We start from the raw sequence: 21954 nt of genomic DNA on the forward strand, positions 1-21954 counted from the left end.
CTGATACTTTTTCTCCGTCGACTGAAACTCTCAGTGAAGTACCCTGTTTCCTCACCATCTGGATTTCACAGGCGTGCTACGCGCACGCGCACGCGCACAGCAGGGTTCCACCAATAATCATAATCATTTGGGGGGGATCACGACAGGCAGTTTTGTTTTCATTTGGGGGGGGGGGAGGGGGGGGGGGAGGAGAGAGAGGGAGGGGGGGGGGGGGGAGAGAGAGAGAGAGAGAGAGAGAGGAGGGAGAGAGAGAGAGAGAGAGAGGGGGGAGGAGAGAGAGGGAGGGGGCAGAAGAGGGAGACAGAGGGGGAGAGAGAGAGACAGGGAGAGAGAGGGGGAGGGAGAGAGGAGGGGGGCAGAGAGACAGAGAGAGGGGGGAGGGAGAGAGAGAGGGGGGAGGGAGAGAGAGAGAGACAGAGAGAGGGGGGGAGGGAGAGAGAGAGACAGAGAGAGGGGGGGAGAGAGAGAGAGAGAGAGACAGGGAGAGAGAGAGAGACAGAGAGAGGGGGGAGAGAGAGAGAGAGACAGAGAGAGGGGGGAGGAGAGAGAGAGACAGGGGGGGAGGGAGACTCTGTGTCTTTAAATATTTAACCCTCGGCCCTCCGGCGCGCGTGTGTGTGTGTGTGTGTGTGTGTCGGCTGTTGTTCGGTGTGTTTCCTCCTCATGGCGGCCGCTCAGGACTCTCCTCTCTACCTGGGTTTCGACTTCAGCACCCAGCAGGTAAAACCACCATTCACCTGTCCGTCGCACCTGGTGACGTGGTCTACGTTGCGGGCCACGTGCACGCGGAGCGGCGTCGGCCTCAGAGCGCAGGAGCGGAAGAGGGACACGGCGGAGCGTGAGTGGGTTTCGGCTGGTCCGTCCGGTGGACCCTGGACCCGCGCGGCCTCACTCCACCGCGTCCTCTGAAGCGGTACGCGGGTCAGGACTAGACCCGTAGACCCCCAGAGAACGGAACCAGCCGCTTAAAGTGATAAACAGTATGAATATTACACCCGTGTCCAGTTTATTAGGAACACCCAGCTCACGCGGAGCCTGCTCCGACGGTCCAGTCCCGCAGCAAGTCCCCCTCCGTGAAGGTCCCGACGTTCCGTCCGCGTTGAGACCGTTTCCCAGGTGTCGATTCACCTGGAGGATCGGTTTCTGCTGCTGTTGAACTGTGGTGCGTCGCACAGAGACGCGTTTGTGTCATTTAGCCCCCCCCCCCCAAAAAAAAAAAAAAATATCAAGGGGGTGGACAAAATAACGGAAACACCGTCAGGATGATCCTCCAGGTGAAACGGCCTCAGCACTACCTGAACATCGGGACCTTCTTGCAGGAGGATTCACTGCGGGACTGTTGTGGTCCAGCTGCTGCTCTGTTGACCCTGCTGGTGCGACGGTGCCGGATAAGCAGAGATTTCATTGTGGCATCAGGTTTTAGACTCTGGCATCAGGTTTTAGACTTCACCTGCCCCCCCCCCCTTTTAACCTGCCTTCTCTGCTTGTTTTTTTTCATCGCCGCTGTTCACGAAGCTGAAGGTGGCGGCGATGGATGGAAACCTGGATGTGGTTCACCAGAACAACGTGCAGTTTGACTCCGAGCTACCTGAGTTCAGGTGAGACGCATGTAGCGGCGGCGGAAAGTAGAGTGTCACGAGGCCCAGAGTGTTGGTGACAAACAGCGAGACGCGGGACAGAACCTGTTACTAACGGACGAGCAGCTCGGGTAATGACCAGCGGACCGGTGCTGTCCCTCTGCTCCGTCCGATTTGTAGGTGTTTCGCGTGAATGTGTTTGCGTCGCAACGACCTGGTTCTGTGAGTCTCTGTTTCGCGGCGCCCGGAAGACGTCTGATGATGTTTCTCTACAGGTCTGACGGCGGTGGCTTCATCTCGCTCAGATTGATCCTTTTTCTCTCTCTCCCTCTGTCTCCAGGACTCGGGGGGGAGTCCACCTCGGTGCCGACAGGCTGACCGTCACCTCTCCCGTGCTGATGTGGGTCAAGGTGGGACACGCACTCACGCAGCGTCACGGTGACGAAGGTCCCTTCCCTCTGCGCTGCGCGTTCTCTCACTCTTCAGCTAAAGTATTCAGTCGTGGCGGCGGGTCACGGGCCGACCTTTGACCGGTCACATTTTCCGGCTCCACGGGTCGGTGAACCAGAACCGGGCGACGCGTTTGGCTTTCAGTTTGTAATTTTTAACAGAGCCTGGCTCATCGTCCCACCTGTCGGGGCCCCCGCCGTTTTTGGTCTTCCTGTCTCCTCCCGCTGCCCCCCTGTGTGGCGCGGGCGCCGTTAACCAAACGCACCCCACGGATGCTCGCCTCCCAACTGAAACTCTCCCGTTTCTTCTTTGTTCTTTTTGTTCCTGCGTCTCGGCGTCTGTCCTCGGGCTGTAATGTGATCGGCTGTTTGCTTGTGTCTTTCCTCAGGCTCTGGACCTGCTGCTGGACAAGATGAAGAGGGCGGGGTTCGACTTCTCCAGAGTCAGAGCGCTGTCGGGCAGCGGCCAGGTGAGACAGGAACACTTTGACCGCTGAGAGACAACAAAGACTAGACAAAGACAGACTGAAGCTTCCCCTCGGCCCTCAGACCACGTGACGCCCCCCATGCCCAAATATGGACACGCTGTACGGTCCCAACGTGATTAGAAATCTAGAGGATTTAAGCCGCAGCGTCTTTAACGCAGGTCATTTAATCCGTGCCAGCATCCGAAAGCAGCAGGACTCGTGTGCTGACAAGTCCGCAGGCTCTGATCTGATCTGTTATGCGGACACAAGGGTGTCCACATACTTTGGGCCATATAGCACACTTGATATTACACCTTCGTCTCTTGTTACAAACCGAACCCTGCTTCACATCTGTAGCCGGACAGTGTAAAAATGTATTGACAGATTCCATTAAAAGTGAAAGAAAAGTGAGTGGAGTTTGGTGGAGAGAGAAGCGGGGCACATCTGAACATTTCCGTATTTTATTTCATGAGCCGCTGCTCTCACCTAAACGATTCTTTCTCTCTCAGCAACATGGAAGTGTGTATTGGAAAAGAGGAGCGTCCGAGACTCTGAACCAGCTCGACCCGGACCAGGAGCTGTACCAGCTGCTGCAGGTCTGTGTATCCACACTTAAAATCTTATGTGTGTGTGCTTGCGTGAGATGGGCGCCCGCTGGTGTGTATTTACGTGCCCCGGCCTGTTCGCAGGGCAGTTTCTCGGTGTCCGACTGTCCCGTGTGGATGGACTCCAGCAGCGGCAGGCAGTGCCGGGACCTGCAGGGGGCGGCAGGAGGAGCTCTGAGACTGGCGGAGATCACCGGATCCAGAGCCTACGAGGTCCCAGACTTTAGTTCCTTTGTTGCCACCTATCTCTGCATCCACGTAGCACCTTTTTAAACGACCCTCGCTCGACGTTTGAAAATAAGCATCCACGAGTAGAGTCAGTTTTTAAAAATCTGCATACAGACCAATCAGCAGCCCTTTAAACTCACACAGAAACGGATCACAGTCCTACTTTTCTAGAGCCTTCGCGAATCGACAAACTTGACTCTGTCCCTCGCTGCTGCTGTGGATTTGACTGAACGGTGTCAAAGTGTCGACATTTAAAGGACGGATCTGTGTGTTTGCCTGCAGCGTTTCACAGGAAACCAGATCGCCAAACTGCGACAGAACCGACCGGAGGAGTACCAGGACACCGAGGTAAGCCTGCGGCGCACCGCTGTGACCTTTGACCCCGGGGACTAAACCGGAGCCCGTGATTTCATCCCGTGATCATATCAGTGTGAGCCGTACACTACGCATTCATAAAGTGATGTGTGTGTTTGTTTTCAGAGGATCTCGTTGGTCAGTAGTTTTGCGGCCTCTCTCTTCCTCGGTGATTACGCCGCCATCGACTACAGTGACGGTACGGCACTGTGATTCGTTCATCCATCAATTGATCCTATTTTGATAAACTAGCGGTAGAATAATAAAGATAAATAAGTTTGACAGTAAACAATAAAAAATAAATCACTTAAAAAAAAGAATACGTAGTAACGGACGTTGACAAGAATGAGAGTGATATGGTCAGACTGGTACCTGCTGCTCAGTCCAGTGAACTTCAAAACCACGTCATTCAGAATGAAAAGAAAGCGACTGCTTCCCAACAGGAAGTGTAACACGGACAGAGTCAGTGACAAAGCAAAGGACTCAGCAACTTTCTTACTTATGAATCGATCGATTGATTGTTCAGGTTCGGGGATGAATCTGCTGGACATCAGGACCAGAAACTGGTCTGAGATCTGCCTGGAAGCCACCGCTCCGCATTTGGACCGACTGCTGGGAGCGCCGCTACCCTCCGCGTCCGTGCTGGTGAGACTGGTCCATACTGGTCTGGTTTGGCCGCCTACACATGGTTCCCGGTCTGAGGTGAACTTTAACTTCAGTTCTCCTTCCTGTCCCTCAGGGCCCCATCTCCTCCTACTTCGTGCAGCGATACGGTTTCTCCGAGCGCTGCGGCGTGGTGGCTTTCACCGGAGACAACCCAGGTAAAATAGACAGGAAGAGATTAAAGTAAAGACTTTCTGATTCCAAGAGCCGTTTCAAAGAGTTCTCCGCGCGGCCAGGAATGAAGTCCTGGGAAGGAAATCATGTAATTCCGGGGAGGAAAAAAAGTGGAGAAGGAAAACGTCCCCGAGGTCGGTAAAAGCCCCAAAGTCTCCGGGTAAACACAGACGACACGAGGTCAGTCGGTGCAGATACAGCTGTGGGTTGGTTGGGTTTTCTGTGCCCTTCGCGTCGGCGCCGAAGCCGCTGTCGATGCGAAAGCCGCGTATTCACATTTAAATTCAAACTTGAGGTCAAATCTGGACGTTGAATCCTTTCTGGGTAATGATGTGTCACAGAAATCTGCTGTTTCGTGTTCTGTAGTTCTCTCCAATGAACACAGGATGGTGCTGTTGTGCTGCAAGATGCTGTTACCCGTGTGTGTGTGTGTGTGTGTGTGTGTGTGTGTGTGTGTGTGTGTGTGTGTGTGTGTGTGTGTGTGTGTGTGTGTGTGTGTGTGTGTGTGTGTGTGTGTGTGTGAAGTTTGTTCAGTTTACTTTCCATGTTCAGTTTCCCTTCTTTTTTAAAAATATTTAACTTTGGCCTGATTGTTTCTCGCGGTAGAGGCCGAAGGCCTGTAGGCAGCTGCTTCCTTCAGTCCCGTTCCTGCCATCACCGGCTTCGCTCTGTTGTAAAACCTCTTCTGTCTGTTGTGTGTTGTTGTCTGACCTTAATGTCTCCCATCGACGTGGCGGAGAATCCCCGGAGGTCCGAGTGCCAACCTTTAAAAGATCCTCTTATCTCTGGAAAAGTCAACCCTCTAAAACACAAAACTTTAACACCAAGAAAAATTCCTCAAGCTGAAGAGAGCTCATTGATTTCTTCTCCTCCACTGGTGTGTGTGTGTGTGTGTGTGCGTGTGTGTGTGCGTGTGTGTGTGTGTGTGTGTGTGTGGGGGGCTTCCATCTGTCTTCACCCTTGTCCCGTACTGCTGGAAGCGTCGAGCGGTACAGTTAAAGAACACAAAAATACAAAAATTCGAGTCCTTTTGCAGAAAACAGTCCAAAGCCACTCACAGTAAATGAATTCGAGCCGCACTGAGGAAACCGGGAGTGTTTCCCTTTCAAACAAAGGACTAAAAGCCTGTTCAGTGCTTAGAGATATTTCAGATAACGAGACAAATGAGCCAAATTTGTGGAGTGACGGCAAAATTGTTTGGAAGCGCGAGGACTTCTTTCCTGGCTCCAGCTGTCCAGAAGCCTCAAACGCCACCCGGAAGTAACAGGGCCTGTGGGTCGGAATGAGGGAGGCAGGTGGAGGGCGGGGAGCCGAGCAGCCTTCAGTGGGACCAGATGAAACCTGTTAGTTGTTACCGCTGAACACGTGCTTCCTCTCCTCCTCAGCGTCTCTGGCGGGAATGAGGCTCCGGCAGGGAGACATCGCTGTGAGTTCACCTAACACCGGTCTGCCTAAGTCCTTCATGCGCCGTGTCACTATAAGTGTGTGTTATGCCAAATGTGTGTGTGTGTGTGTGTGTGTCCGTGTCCAGGTGAGTTTGGGTACCAGTGATACGGTGTTTCTGTGGATCCAGCAGCCCCGCCCAGCTCTGGAGGGTCACATCTTCTGTAATCCTGTTGACCGGCAGGCGTACATGGCTCTGCTCTGGTACGAACACACACACACACAAGGTCAAACATCATCACAGTAGCAATGTACCTGCCATACTTAATGCAGATATACAGTCCGATTCAATTTCAGACCGTTCATGATTTCCCGAACCTGAACCAGGTGCCGTGAGAGTCCGAACAGAACCAGAAACCAGTTTCATGACGCTGGCGTTGAGCCGCAGGATCAGACATTGTGGTGGAAACAAACACGTTGAAACATTTCACTGACACGTTCAGGGTCAATGTAATTGTGACTTTTCATTTAACAGCATTTCCTCCCATTAATAGAAACGTGATCCGGTCGAGGTTCCTACCAAACTTACTGGTCCTTGTACAGTTTAGTGTCCTGTACAACTTGAACACCTCAACACCTTTATGTGTGTATACACTTATATGACCTGAGCAGCGGTACGAACACTGACCGATGCACGTTTCGCTGGACGCTTACGTGTTTTGTAGCGTTTCTGAGCAACAGCATCACCTACAGGCGCGTCAGGAGAGCCGCTGGGCTGAATATCTGCTGGTCTCAGCCCAGGTGCGCACCGTGCAGCCTAGGAAGCCTCGCATGCAGGAAGAAAATGAATAAAAGTCTTAAAAACACGCGCTAGGTCGGCCGCTACCAAGTTATCCGTCCGGGGATCCATCCGTGGCCCGTGTGTTTAGAAAGACGTCACAGGAGAAGAAACAGGGATGTGTAAGAAAAAAAAAGGGACCGAGATAAATCTGAAATTGTCCAGTGAAGAAGCAAGAACAGCAAAGTTTGGCCAGAAGTCAGCGATGGAGAGAAAAGGTTCTCTTTCCACCGTGGATCTGCCTCCGACTCGGGGCCAACGTATCCGGTGTCGTCCCGGCTGTGAAACGCTGCTAAACTCGGGCCTGTCGCGGCCTCGAGCGGAGATGGAGATGAGCATTTAGGCTTCTGACTCATGAATCCGTCTGGACGAACATCCCTGGATGGTCTTCGAGCGTCCCGAAGTGCTGCAGAATCCAGAAACCTGCCCACACTAGAGATCTACGCCGGCCTGCTGCTACCGGCTCAATTGTGGATCATAACGACAACATCGCAATAATAATAGCAATAAGAAACCACGGTGTCCTTTCAAAACAAAGGTACGAGCTGCTTTACACGGGGAAATCTGGCCGACGGCCGTGGTGACGTTGTGTCAGTGTTTCAGTCCGACCTCATGTCGTCCTCAGCTTCAAGAACGGTTCTCTAACGAGGGAACGTGTCAGGAACGAGTGTGCTGGAGGATCATGGGAAGTTTTCTCCGCTGCTTTGAGGGACACGCCGCTCGGAAACTGTGGATACATAGGTGAAGCCTCCGTCCTTTGTTCTTCAATCGTTCCCTTTTCATTCCTTCCTTCTTTCCCTCTAACTTTCCCTCCTTCCCTTTATTCCTTTCTTTTTTTCCTGCTTTCTTATTATTTCTTACTTAATTCTTCTCCATCTTTCCTTCCTTCCTTTCCTTCTGTCTTTTCCTCCCTCCTCACTGTCTTCTTTCCTTCTGTCTTCATTAGTTTCCTTCCCTCTCTGCCTCCCTCTTCCTTCTGTCCTTCCACCTTCATTTGTTTTCAGTCTTCCCTCCCTCTGCCCTTGTGCTTTCATTTGCTTCTGTCCTTCCTTCCCTCTTACTGGTTGTTTGCTGTGTTTCCAGGCTTTTATTTTGACACCATGGAGATCACCCCTCCTGCGGTGGGAGTTCATCGCTTTGACGCGGACGACACCGAGGTTGGTCGGGGGGGGTTTGTTTGTCCAGTATTTGTTTTTTAGTGACTGCATCGCTCATGTCCTACCTGGCTCACCTGTCCCGGTCCTGCAGGTGTCCTCAGTGAGCCCTCAGGTGGAGGTTCGGGCTCTGCTGGAGGGTCAGTTTCTGTCCCGGCGGCTCCACGCTGAGAGACTGGGGTACTCCATCAGTAAGACCAGTTTTCTCTTTCCTCTCTTCCGTTATCTTCAGGCGTTTCGCTCATTCATTTTCTCTCTTTCTTTCCTCTGTCCGTCCCTCTGGATCCTTTCTTTTTTGAAGTGTTGACATTGTTAGTTTTTTAATCTTCTGTAAAAGGAATTTATTTTCTTCCTTTGTCATTTTTTCCCTTCCTCCGTCCTTCGGTCCTTCTTTACTGCATCTTCATCTTTTCTTGCTCCTTTATTCTTTTTCTTATTTAATGATGTGTCAGGTCAAACTTGACTCGTGGAACTACTTTCCTACTTTTTTTTCAGTTTCTCAGCCGTTGACGTTTTATTATTGAAGCGAGCAGGAGACCGAATGAAGACTGAAAAAAAAGCACTGGATTGATGTATATTTTTTTTCTTTCGTTATGTCTTGAACTAAATGTCAAAGAAAACAGCAACGCGTCTTGTGTCCACCGACAGGTATTAAATGTCTCTCCCCGTGCGTTTAGTCGTCCTTTAATCTGGCGAACCTGCAGAAACCCTGTGGGAACCACGTCCGTCGGTTCATCCTGTGTGCTTGTAGTTCCAGGAACCAGAGTGCTGGCGACGGGAGGAGCTTCATCTAATAAAGAGATTCTGCAGGTGAGTTGTCGGCCTTACCTTACCTGTCTCGTAACTCTGTTGCTCTATTAGTTCACGGCAGTTGTAGGTGTCTTCAGTGACTCCAGTTAGAGGGAGAGAGGGAGGAGACCGTGCATGAATTAGAACGCGCTGAACCATTTATCAATCAATCGAGGATTTAAATCACATGAAATTCAGTCGTTGAATAAATAGTCGTCAGATAAACGCTTTTGAATATTGTTTAAGCTGGTCACGCAGCTTTTGCATGAGTGTGTAACTCAAATGATTTGTTATCACAAGTGAAAAGGCATTTTTCAAAACGGCCCTTAAACTACACACACATAGAGTTTAATCTGGGTCTTTCGGGCCTCTGACGACTATTAATTCACAGGTGACTAAACAGCCTTTAAATTCAGATTTATTTATTTTTTTAGTCTTAAACTTGAAATGTCAGGTGCAGACCGAGCAGCATTGAGGGCCCGAGTTTAGTTTGCCGAAGACCAGATCCGGAGCCATTAGCCGTGGTTCTGTGATGTTCACATGAGAAGTTGTGAAGCTTGTAAAGAGACACATTTGCAGAAAGAAGAATTTTTAGAACAATAGCACCTGTTTCAACAAACGGGTGAATCCGCCGAAGAGTCTCGGGACAGATGATGAGGCCTGCGCCATCGAGCCGCTCGGGGGGAGCGCTCCACGCACAGGGGTCATCTGTGGCCTGCTCCTTTAATTGATCCATCCGTTTCAGATACAAACCAGCGCCTGCCATTGATTCAGCTCTTCCTTTCTGGACGTTCTCCCGTCGCTCCGTTCAGTTTGATCCGTTAATCGCGGCGGTGAAATCTGAAATCCGGTGCAGATTCGGAGAGAAGAGGAAATCATTTTCATTTTCTTTTCTCTCTCTCTTGTCTGTCTCAGGTTTTGTCTGACGTGTTCAACGCTCCGGTCTACACCATCGATCTGTCCAACTCCGCCTGCCTGGGCTCAGCCTACAGAGCTCTGCACGGTAACACACACACACACACACACCGATGACACCGATAACACTACCAGTGCCAGTACCGATACCACAGCAGGACTGCGGAAGCTGGCTCTCTCCCGCTGTCATTCCGCATCTGTCTCTTTAGTCTTTTTCGATTTATTATGCGATGTCCTGCTGTGAGCTTTTATTTTGAAATGCCCGTGTCGGATAGCAGAGTCGTAGCTGAGTTTAGTTTTTTTATTGAGTCCAAAACTCGTATCTCCAGAGGGAAAGAGAGACTGGAAGGATGGAAGGAAGGAAAGAAATGGAAGGGAAGAAAAGGAGAGGGGAAAAAAGACTTAAGGAAGGAAAGAGGGATAGATTGGTTACAGGCGGGAAAGAAGAAAAGAGAGGATGAATGGAAGGAGGGAAAGAAATAATTAAGATTAGGGTAGGATGTAAGGAAGAGAAGTAAAGAGACTAAGAGATGAAAGAAATTGAGGAAGGACCATCTTTATTCAGCATTGTGCTGTGAGCTTTTATTTTGAAATGTCTGTGTTGGATAGTAGAGCGTAGAGAAAAAGACAAGAAGGAAAAACGTAAAGGAAGACAGAAGGTAGAAAAGAATGAATGAATAAAGTGAGGACCGCTGGAGGGAAAGCACAAAGAAAAAGAATAACAAAGGAAAAAAGAATGGAGAGAATGAATTGAGGAAGGGCAAGGATTAAACAAAGGAACGAGATTAATTAGGAAAGGCAGGCAAAAGGGGAGAAATGAGAGGATTAGGGAAGATAAGAAAGGAAAGAGACACAAAGGAGGATGGAAAGAAGGGAGGAAATAAAGTTTTTAAGGAAGACAGAAAAAAGGTGTAAAGAAGGAAAGAAGGGAGGAGAGACGATGAAAGTTGATACGTTGAGTGTTAAATGTGAGGAATCTGCAGCTGACAGATACAGGTGGTGAGTGAAAAGCAGGATGTTCCCTCTGAAATGTGGCGGAGGAAGAGGAGAGAGTCTCTACCAGCCTGTTAACGGGACGAGATGAACTCCTCTGTAAACCTCTCACATCAGCTAATGTTTCCAAACCTTCTCCTCCGCTCGGGTTTTTATCGTTTTTCTTTGCTTTAGCTCAGAACTCAGTCGAATGTGGAACTGGTAGGAATAAAGATGAAGTCGCAGCCGATCCCTGATCAGTTAGTTCAGTCTGCTCTGTGTATATTTCCCGCCCAAACGCCTCAGGTGTCGAGTGTTTGAGCAGCCGAGCTGGACGCTCTTATCGCGCCGCGCGCTCGAAGCCGTTAAAACCAGCCGCTGCGTTCGCATGTGCGAGACAAACGAACAGCGTCGTCCGTCTCCGCTCTGGGAATTCATTCATCGCCGCAGCCTCGCGTCTGAGTGTCTCTCTGCTGAGGGCTTTTAATGTCGGCGAGGCGCGCGTGTGGCGCGTCTTCGTGAAACCAGATGAAAAAGATTCCCCGCCCGCCCGACATGAAAGGGACTGGGCGAGCGGTGAGACGCAGCGGGCGCCGTCGGCCGATTTCGCGCGTGACAGCCATCAAATACGTGTGCGGGAGGTGGCGGAGAGAGAGACGAGTCTTTAACGTGAGCGGCTTTTAAGCCTCTCAACCGCAGCCGCGCTCCAGTATCTAAAGTCAATTGCGCCGGCTTGAAAAGACATAATGCAATCCTCCTTACGTTCACGGGGCAAGCCGGTTCGTTCGGGTCCTTCGTGCAATCAGAGCCCGATGCAGAGAAATCCTCCTGATGCATTGAGCTCGCATTAGTGCTGCCATCCGTCCCTCAGTGTCACAGAGAGCACACAAAAAGAGGGTCTCTGTCTGAGGCACTGGCGGTCGTGGAGGAAGGAAACCACCGGAAAACTGCCGCAAAGACGCTGGTAATCACCCAATTCAGCGAAACCCAGGTTCGCTAGCCCGGCACGGAGCAGACGAAAGAGGCGGATTAGATCGAGAGAAGAAATAAGACGAGCGGTGGAGATGAGGCTCCAAGAGATCCGGTAAATAGAATACAACAGAAATCAGCGCGGGCAAATGGAGACGTTGGTATTAAGGCTTAACGAGAGAGTGGAAATCAGAGGTGTCAACGTGAGCGAATCTGGAAACAACCAGCTAACGGACATCTGTGTAGACCGCCACTACAAAGAAAACTAGCGGGCACCGGATGCTTCCATAGAAAAGTGTGGTAAAGCAGCTGCGTGCTGCTCCGAAAAGTGGGGGAGGACGACCAGACTAACAACTAGAAAGTCCTCATCTTTTCTCCAGGGACAAACGTTTGAAAACTCTCCCAGTAAAGCGGCGGTTCTCACCGACTGTCAGTTAACAGCTGGTGTTTCCTCTTATCGTCTCGAAAAAGTAGGGTTTGACAAAACCGAAATCTCAGCTAGGTGTCACCTGTGGGTCGGTGAGAACCACCGCTGTAATGGGGGGGTTGTTTTGTTTTGTTTTGTATTGTTTTTCCCTGAACAGCCTCAAGAGGCAACAATGAGCACAGTTCACACTGGAAAACAAACTTGGACGAGCTACAGAAAGATTAGATTCGCGCTTCATCGGAAGTGTTTTCAAACTGTGTTCCGTTCTGTTTTGGTTTTGGTTTTGGTTTAACAAGGGAAGACGCTTCGAGGATGAAGAAGGTTGTTTTTGGCGAATGTACACGTGGAGGTCTGGTGAACTTCCCCACGGCGCCACTACTGAGTCTAAAGAGGCTGCACTGTTGCGTCTATGGGAGCTAACAACAACTATATTCTAATGATAGCGTCGCTGTGGTTGGGGACACGTCAGTCTTTTTCAAATGCGGCGCAGTTAAATCGCAGACCAGCATCTCAACCCTGACGTTGGCATGGGGGGGGGGCTGCGTCTGACCATTTTTGCAACTTTCCGGAAACGACTTCCCTCGGTGATTGGTCCGGTGTGCAAGTAGGCGGGGTTTGAACTTCCCAAGCTGTCCTCAGCGTGAGCTGTTGCCCCCGTTTGTACGAATCTTTGTGCCTCGTTCACTCTGGGACAAAGTGAACAGTTAAAAACACCTCAACCTTTAAAACGTTCCCAGCTCTTTAAACGGTGGAATGGTCCTTTAAATGGGTTTTAAATGGTCCTGCTTCTCCCTCCCCTGTAAACAGTAAAGCTTTTTTTTTGACAGGATACTTGTCCCTGCGCGTCCACTAATTTTCCACTTTGTTAAACGCGTGATGAAATACACGATTAATCAGGGATGAAAACCTCCTTCTTTTGAAACTGAGGGAGTTCAGAGAGTCACAACAGCAGGAGGATGGAGGAGGATGGAGGAGGAGGAGGATGGAGGAGGAGGAGGAGGAGGAGGAGGAGAATGGAGAGACCGCAGAGAGAAACAGAAGCCGTGTGTCGTCCTCCTGAATCTTCTGTGTCGTGTTAGACAGACGGACACAGATGAGGAGACGGCGCGTCGGCGGTTTGAGTCTCGCAGCGGAGAGGAAATCCAGCATCAGGAGGCAAGGAAAAGAGTCTTGATCCCGGGAAGAGGCTCGGTCTGAAACAGTCCCCTGTGAGCCGCATGTGAACACGCTAACACGTTACCAGGCTCTAAATTAGACCTTTGATTGGTTAACGACCCGGTCTTCCAGTTAACAACGGGGGAGCTGAGACGCTGAAGCACAGAGAGCTAACAACCAGGGACTAATCGATTTTCTTTTCCACGATACAAACCCTCCGACTGGTTACTGACACTGTAACCGGCCCTCTGATTGGTCGACGATGCACAGATCTAAGTCCGTGATCGGCTGATGTGTGTTTTCAGGCCTGGTCGCAGAATCTGGAGTTTCCTTCTTCGATGTGGTGAAGAAAGCACCTGAACCAAAACTGGTCGCTACCCCGCATCCTACAGCACAGGAGGTACACACACACACACACACACAAACACACACACACACACACACACACACACACACACACACACACACACACACACACACACTCTGCTACTGTTCCTCACCAGTGTAATTAGCATTTATGAAATTAGTCATTGTGTGTGTGTGCTTTAGTGGTTTATGGAGCTTCATACCTCCCCACGGTATTTCCTCCCACACACACACACACACACACACACTTTCATGTTCCTCCATTTTGCTGGGCTCATCACTGGCGAGGTTGTGAAGTGTTGTGTGTGGGTGGAGATGATCTGCAGGCCTTTTAGCCCCACTGAACGTGTTAATGAGAGAAACTCGGGTGCATTCATTCTGCATCCGTTTCATTCCTGGTGACATTTTACCATTAAAAATCACTGAAGTTGCTTGAACTTCAGACATGAAACAAAGGGGCCAAGGACGGATAAATCTGAGCGAACGGCTTCGAAAGCAGTTCGAGGTCGAGAGGAATTAGCCTGTGAACAAATATTTGTTTTTATGTCATCGGTCCGCGCAACACGTCTGACCTCACAGACGGAAAATGACGGCCGCGTGGGCGTTGGCAGCGTAAAACAGCACGGCGTCGCGCGTCCCCGAGAAAAACGATCTCGCCACAAGGCCTGATGAGAAGCTGCTCTGAAGCTTTCGACTGCATCACTTGATCTTCTTCAGCAGATGGAGATTGGCCAGTTCTCATGGTAACAGTAGATGGAGATACACACACACACATGCTGAAGTCACTGCTCCTGAACAATTTGAGACTCCTCCTTGGGATTGCTTTTCAGGACATGCATGGGCCCACATCTTTTCAGAGTCTTCGGATTCTCCCTTTAATCTTAATCTTTCCATAGGTAGCGAGCTTGAAGGTGCTTTCAGGAGATTTAGCTTTGGGCTGTAGTGAAGTTTATCAAATCCCAACAACAAAAAACACATACACCAGGTCCACACATAATATACAGTAACTGATTTGTTGGACCTGTTTAAGTGGAATTAGTGTACTGGACTCCTGGACAAGTCCAGACCAGATTTTTTTGGCAGAGGGATTCTGAGCTCTGCCTCCTAATCCTATGCCCCTGCTCCTCTGCGTCATGCATCATCACCGTCACTAATTTATGTGGTCATTAGTCTCGTTATTAGCCTTGCTACAGCCGTGTGACTCCGGGTCCCTGTCAGCCGCAGTAACCTTAGTTTTAATTATGTCCCGGTGGTTTCCCATGAGATTCTGTGTAGCGTCCTACAATAATTTGTCCGTAGGCCTGCGGGTCTGTTGTGGCGGAGGTTTGGATTCACACAGCCTGTCCGGCATTAAAAAAGGAAAGCTCGCGCCACGCCGTTGGCGTAGTTCTCCCAATTTCCTCCCGCCTCTGCTGGTTTTCTACCGTCCTGTTGCGTTGGGTCGCTGACATAGTGCGAGGAAGTGCTGTCAAGATGTGATTTATATTCCGAGGGCACTGGGAACATCTTTGGCACAGAAATGTGAATTAGTGTAGGGGGTGTGTGTGTGTAATTACATGAATTAATTGCCTCAGCAAGAAAATCACATAGAAAAAGATTAATCTTACATGAGGATCACGATGCAAAAGGTGCGATGGATCTATTACCAAATTCTGTTCAACAATACTGTTGAGAGGAAATGGAAATATTTCTATTAATTCCAATCGTTCTTAACACGTATGAATCTGAAAATAATAAAATAACCAAAGGCCTCATCCGGGGAAGTCAAGTGTCCGTCCAAGATGTCTTCCCTGGCTGACACATCATTAACTTTTAAGTTGATATGTTGAACCTGTTCTCAAACAGCTGCTTATTTCCACATCCAGCAGCTACACAGCAGCACGATCCTTCAACTGGATCTGGTGTCTGTGTCCACCTGATGAGTCTAGGTCCGGTACTCCCTCTCTTTTAGCTCTGGTTTTGGTCTCCACCGGCTCCCGAGGGAGACATCTGGCTGCGCAGTCTTATCGTGGTGTCTCAGGCTTCCACTGAAAGAGAGGTTTCAGTCTGCAGGCGGTTGGTTGTCAGCAGGCAGACCGTTGTCCTGGTGGGAACCGAACCATCACCCCTGGAACACTGTCTGTTAGTGCCCGGTTCTGTGGAACAGTGTGAAAGGAAAACAGGTCAAGCTGATGCAGATCTGAGGAAGAGGACGTATGAGACATTTGACAACATGAGGGTTTCATAAGACGCACGCACACAATCTCTCTCACACACACACACACACACACACACACACACACACACACACACACACACACACACACACACACACACACACACTGTTCTACTTTCATGACTCACTGCCTCTTCATAAATGGTTTGTTCCCTTATGGAACAGCAGTGGAGAAAATTACATGACACACACACTCACACTCACACTCTCTCACACACACACACACACACACACACACACACACACACACACACACACACACACACACACACACACACAGTCTTAACAGGTCACACAGGGACAAAACTGCAGCATGAAGTGAGTTGGGGACATGAGTGAGAGCGAGAGAGAGACCTTTACAATCAGTTCCACCGTGAAGCACAGCAGTAATCACTCCCAGCGTCATCTGCATCCAGCGCCGCTCCTCTTCGCATGGTCACGCGTCCCCGTGCCGTCACTGGTTCAGGTTCAGGGTCAGGACCGGGTCTGAGGGCCCGAGGACGCAAGGAGCTCCTTACTCTGCCAATGTCGGCGCATTTGTTACGGTAAAATCCTGACTGGTGGAGGTACAGTAGGAACCTTTTACACAGAATCCGAACCTTACCTGTCCCTGGATTTTTGAGGACAGCTGTATCCCACAGCGGACATCTCATACAGACACAGGAAACAGTCGGGCTACAGGAACCCGAATGTGTCCCTCCAGGAAGGGAGCGCATCTCTGGAGAACACTCGGACAACGGGACAGTGGCGTTGTGCGTGTGCGGTCCGGCATAGAAAACAATGGCGGCCGGTTTTCTGAAGCTTGGTCTTTGTAGCCAGCGCATGTCGTCCTTCTCACCCATCTGTTGGAGCTAAGACAGACCAAGTTCATCCAAACAAAGTGGTTAGAGAGAGAGAGACCTTTTACATTTTGCCAGAGGTTCAGAATTTCAAGAACCTGCAACATTTCAGGGAAAACGTAGCTGCAGTTACCTGTCAGATCATTATGGTTAATAGTTGTACCTGTGTGTTCAGTTTAGTCCATTGAAATAGTCTGTGGGATCAGCTCCAGACTATTTCAGGACTGTCTGATCATTTTCATCGATATTTCGTCTCCAGTCTGAGATCCGGCTTTTCACTCCACCGCCCAGCGCCTATGTTCTCTCTCTCTCTCTGTCTCTGTCTCCCTCTCTCTCTGTCTCTGTCTCCCTCTCTCTGTCTCTGTCTCCCTCTCTCCGTCTCTGTCTCTCCCTCCCTAAATTGGATTTCGTCTTTTCATATCAACGAGCTTTGTTGGCAAAACACTGTTACCAAATTAGCACCCAACAAAATGAAGCAGTGTAAATGAAAGGAGAAGTTTGTCCGTATTTAAACAGATTAATCTCCCGTTCCCCCGAGCTCACATTCATTTAAAATAATCCGTATGGGAACATATCAGCGGAAAACAAATGTTCTTGTGTGAAAAGGATTGAAGCCGACGTTGTTAACACACACTGAGCCAAACGGTCGAGTCCTCCTCCAACCACAGTCAGTGTTAGGAAACTATTTTTTAAATTCAGGTCATGTTTGTTTCTTCATACTTCCAACAAAAAGTCTAATTTTGGTCTCCTGCACTTTACTGAGTCTGCAGTCGCATTTTATTTGGACTTTTCTTGATCATAATTTTACATTTTTATATCTTTCTCTCTGGGTGGAAACGTGCGGAATAGAAAGCAGCCCTTCACGTCGAAGATAAGAGGGAAGAGGAGAAAACAATTCCACAGAAAAACATGATGAACATGAAGAAAAACAAGCAGGGGAATTCGGTTGAAATGATTTGCAAACAGGAACAAAGCTGTCCACTGCCGGCTCGGAGAGCAGCGAGGTGATGAAGAAAGAGGAGGGAAGATGAAGGGAAGTAGAAGAAGTTAGACGATGAAGGAGGCCGGGGTCGCAGCGGTGCCGATGGGGTTTCACTGTGTTTTTTATTTTGGTTCTGTCAATCACCTCTCAGCCTCCCAGGAGGGGGGTCACCTCAGGCAGAGAGCAGAGCGTTCGTTTCAACATGTTCGCTTTAATTATTTTAAAACGTCTGACAGTTCAAGCCGTTTGCTCCGGCACGAGTCATAACGACAAAAACACAGGAGAGACGGATCAAAATATGCAAATTACACAAATCAAATGAAAGCCCCGACATCTCGGCTTCAAACGAAGACAGAGAGGCAGCAACAAATGTAGTGCCGTGGCGATCTAGTGCTACATTAGGAACGGGCCGTTATAAACCCCTCTGAAATCCTGATGTGGATTAGGGAAAGACTTTTATTTTGAAGAACAGAGTTCAACTCTTCTGTGTTGCGTGTTGCTACGTTTCACGCGCTCCTCAACGTGTTGTTAACGTGCTTTGTAAAGCGTCATAAATGGACCTCACCGTGAAGTAAGAGAGGGCAGTAGAAAAAGCAACACCTTGGTCTCCAGCTGAACCGGAGACATGTCTGCCGGGTTTAGGACAGTTTCCGCGGCTTGGACTTGAAAGGATTTAGGCTTAGAATAGGCTCCGGTAGGCAGCATTGGGCCCAACCCGACCCCTGGCATTTCGGCCGCTTGCGCGGGCGCCCACGGCACAGCCGTCGCCGCATTTTCTGGCCCAAAGATGGCGTAGAAACGTACAAATGAACCGCCGTGTGCGAAATCCCTCCCCGTTAAGAACATAGTGCACAGTCCCTGCCGAAATCTCAGTTTACTGGCCACGACAGAGTAGAGGACTGACCACTGCTGGTCCTCCGCCGCCTCACCTGGGCTGCAGCAGCAGGTGAGTCCACAGATCGGTTGCGGTTGTAGAGTCGGAGTCATTTCGCCATCGACAGTGACGAACCCGGAACGTTCCACACACCGACTCTGAGAGGCTTCGGTGAACGATGAATCTGCTTCAGTCACTGTGTTGGTTGTTTTGAACTCAAACAGCTTATTACAGTTTGAATATTAAATTTAGTTGATGAGGTGCCAGACCTACGTTATTTTTCCGGCTGCTTGTGCGGTTAAGGTCGGGTTGAGTTTATTTGCCGTCTGACAGAGGATCCGACTGTTGGTAGAAAACAGGAAACAAACGGTGGAAAACAAACCGCCCTGACCTGCTCCCCAAGAGGTTTTGAACCAAAAGCAAATGCACTTGTTCTGCCGATGAAAGTCTCAGTTTACGGCTGCAGTTGATGAGTTTTCATTCTGGTCTACTGGGATTGAAAGAGTCTCTAGATTTTTTTTTGTTTGTTCGTTTGTTTTCGGAAGTGGCCTCTTTTAATGTCAAGACAACGTCTCTACAGGAGCACTTTTTCTTTATACACACACACACACAACAGGCAGGATTTCCATCCCTCCTCCTCATTAACAGATGCTACTGATGCTTTTTATAGTTATGTGTGTTTACTGGACCGATACAAACTCGCACACGCTGTTGAGCGTCTGTCAAGGTTCGGTTCTCTTCTTCTATTATGTTAATTACAGTATGATGTCTCTCTCTCACACACACTCTCTCCAGGGTTCCATGTTATTCTAATGTAGCTGTATGTTTATTGAAGTGATGTTCTCTCATGTTCGTCCTCCATAATTAAACAGCACGGCTCATGAATAACGAGCTGTTTAGAAACACCTTGTCCGCGACGCACACACTGACTCTGAAGGTGCAGCCTGCCGTGCAGAGCGGCTCCGATCAGACGGTGGCGAATGAATATTCTCTCTATACTTCACTGTGGGGCAGGTTATTATATATGAAACGGCATAAGATGACAGGAAGTGGGTAAAGTGTTCGGCGGCGCGACACACTTCCCACGGAGGAAAAACAGGAGGGATTGGTCCCTCAGAAGAAACACTCGTCTACAGGTTCACATTTGTAAACTTGTATATTTTTTTTGAAGATTCTGAAAAAAGAAAGAGAGAGTTTTCCAATCATTGTGACTTAGCGTCGACACTGCGACCCGTTCGATGCCAATAAGAAATCCTGCCGAACACCAGTGGTTGCCTCATCTGGCGGGAAAGCCGGTAAAGTATAGACGCAAGCATCTGACACCACGTCCATCAGAAGACAGTCAGTCGGCTGTGAAACACAAAGCCTGTCAGTAAAAGAGCCGTAAACAGTGGTGGGATGTGTCTGAAACACGGGCGGTGAGCGTGTTGACCATGTCGGAGACATGAGGGGAACGGTAACGTACTGGTCACGCCAGTCTTGTCCACGGTATCGGGTACTCTGATCACAGTTGTCCTTGAAGCTCTTCATTTTGCTAAAGGGCCCCACATTCCAAAGTTTTACACTTGGAAACTCAACAGGTCACATCTGACCTTTAAAAGATCAACGGTGAGCAGCGATGGGGTATTATTGGACGAGTGCTTGTCTTGGAAATACATTTCATACATTTATCTGACGGCGGCAGTTACTAGTTACGCTTCACGTTGCGCTTTCCTCTCGCATGAATCATCCCACGACCCCTCAGATTTATCCGGTGGCCCTCTGGAGTGACCCAGCCCCTAGGTTGGAAACCAAACTATCTAACTGCATGTGAAAAAAATGCCCTGTCCTTCGACACTTTTGGTACCTTTTGATGATAGTGTTTTTTTTTTTAACAATGGTGCTGCTACTTCTTAAGTAAGTTCCTCTTCCACCGCTGTCAACTAAAAAGCAGTTACAACCAGAGAGAAAACAGGCTGGACGGTAATGATTTCTTACCTCTGTGTGTGTGTGTGTGTGTGTGTGTGTGTGTTCCAGGTGTACAGCCAGATGTTGAAGCGATACGCACGATTGGAGGACAGAGTCCTGCAGGAGAGCCGCACCTGAGCCACAGCCACCAATCAGATCTACGACGACAGCATTTTCAGAAAGTAAATTGCTGAATATAATTTTGAATGAAATAAGTTTTATTCAAAAACAAAGAATTTTGCAAATCTCTTTATCTGAATGTTACTCATAATTATTGCTGCCTGTCAATAAAAATAACTGACTGACGGCGGTTTAGTTTTTACAAATTTGTTTTAAAAAGATAGAAATCAAATCCAAAAAGCCAAGAAACAAATGTAAAATAACATGAAAGATGTCTCAAGTTGAAAATTTTCATGAACAGTATTTGAATTAAAAGCAGAATGAAAATCAACACCCACAGATTAAAACTTCACATTTGGACAGAAACTATAACAAAGTTTATCCTGATGAATGTTACACAAACAAAATGTTCCCAGATCAGTTCTAACCCACCTACTGTGAAGTGTCTGGCTGCTCTTCAAAGTTTTAACTGTTCAAGTTTAAACTGCTCACTTTTCTATTCCATTGTGCCGAGTAATTTAAAAACCTGTTTTGTTTTTTTTTCATTGTCCTGAGCCAAGCTTTAGGATCGGGATCGCTCCCGATCCCTTGTTCGTTGGCTCCAGGTAAACGCTCGTTTAACAAGTTAGTTTTTAGAGCAAAATTCTTAAGATCGCAGTTGTAATGTTGAAGTTGTGTTGCACAAACCTCACAAAAACACTAAGTAATCTAAATGGTATTTTTTAATGTATAATTTTGAATAAACTGAATGATCACATGAACAACACTTCGGTTACCTTCTTTCTCCACAATCCGACTCAGCAGCAGAATAAATACCGTATCTCACACCCGGTTCAGATTAAGAAGAATACGGCTAATTATTGTGCCTGAGCTTTTCCTGCAGGACGAAAAGTGATTTAAATAGAAAAAAAAAAACCAAACTGGCTCTTCGCCGACAGACCATTTCAGCCCACAGGTGGACAGTCACAGCTTAACAAACAGGAAATATGAATTAACTGGAAGTTTGATTAAACTGTAAAAAAAAAAAAATCCAACCTCTTCAGCCTAGTGACATTCTGCAACGTGGTTGTAATTTTATTTTCCGGGAATTGGAATATAGCTAAGGCGCTAGCAGCTTTTCTTTGTTTTTGTTTATCAGTCTAGTTTAATTTCCTAGAGATAGGCACAAACCTCCCGCCTGCCTCTGCCTGTAAAACCACTCCTCGAGTCACTGTAACGCCCAAATCCCAAGGAGAAACGACAAATTTAGATAAACTAGTCAGTCATTCCTTTGTTTTCTTTATGATGGAGACATTTTATTGTAAAACGATAACTACCGTCGGCCTTGAGGCTCACTCCGCTAATTCATTAGGCGTGACTGCTAATTTGAAAAATTAATTAGAATAATGTGCTTCATCGGGGAAGAAAAAATCATTCCCTGTAATTCATCATTGACTATTTATAAAATATTGAAGACTCGGGTGAGATGGGTGTTCTCATTTCGTCTATCGAG

General features: G+C 48.6%; 2 protein-coding genes across 6 annotated transcripts in view; one reads left to right on the forward strand and one right to left on the reverse strand.

Moving 5' to 3' along the window:
- The window catches only part of LOC120789870 (NACHT, LRR and PYD domains-containing protein 12-like), a 1168582-nt gene that overhangs the window by 973584 nt on the left and 173044 nt on the right, over positions 1-21954 (reverse strand). The window lies entirely within an intron of this gene.
- On the forward strand, positions 624-21228 carry xylb (xylulokinase homolog (H. influenzae)). Of its 3 annotated transcripts, none has more exons than XM_040127080.1 (19): positions 624-720; positions 1516-1598; positions 1918-1987; positions 2416-2496; positions 3003-3089; positions 3183-3311; positions 3609-3674; positions 3807-3879; positions 4207-4325; positions 4420-4501; positions 5903-5943; positions 6049-6164; positions 7364-7479; positions 7822-7895; positions 7987-8083; positions 8644-8702; positions 9597-9684; positions 13425-13519; positions 20412-21228. In XM_040127080.1, the coding sequence occupies exons 1-19, from the start codon at positions 664-666 to the stop codon at positions 20478-20480; spliced, it is 1602 nt and encodes a 533-aa protein (XP_039983014.1). In that variant the 5' UTR covers positions 624-663; the 3' UTR covers positions 20481-21228. The 3 variants fall into 3 exon arrangements, with proteins under 3 accessions (XP_039983014.1, XP_039983015.1, XP_039983016.1); XM_040127081.1 differs by lacking the exon at positions 624-720 and adding an exon at positions 749-980; XM_040127082.1 differs by lacking the exons at positions 624-720; positions 1516-1598; positions 1918-1987; positions 2416-2496 and adding an exon at positions 2679-2900.

The sequence above is a fragment of the Xiphias gladius genome, chromosome 5 (genome assembly GCF_016859285.1).
Source record: "Xiphias gladius isolate SHS-SW01 ecotype Sanya breed wild chromosome 5, ASM1685928v1, whole genome shotgun sequence".
Classification (NCBI taxonomy): Eukaryota; Metazoa; Chordata; class Actinopteri; order Istiophoriformes; family Xiphiidae; genus Xiphias; species Xiphias gladius.

Coding starts and splice junctions, on each gene's coding strand:
- xylb (XM_040127080.1), top strand. CDS start 664: ATGGCGGCCGCTCAGGACTCTCCTCTCTACCTGGGTTTCGACTTCAGC. Junction 1,599..1,917: donor TCCGAGCTACCTGAGTTCAG/GTGAGACGCATG, acceptor CTCTGTCTCCAG/GACTCGGGGGGGAGTCCACC. Junction 8,703..9,596: donor CTAATAAAGAGATTCTGCAG/GTGAGTTGTCGG, acceptor TGTCTGTCTCAG/GTTTTGTCTGACGTGTTCAA.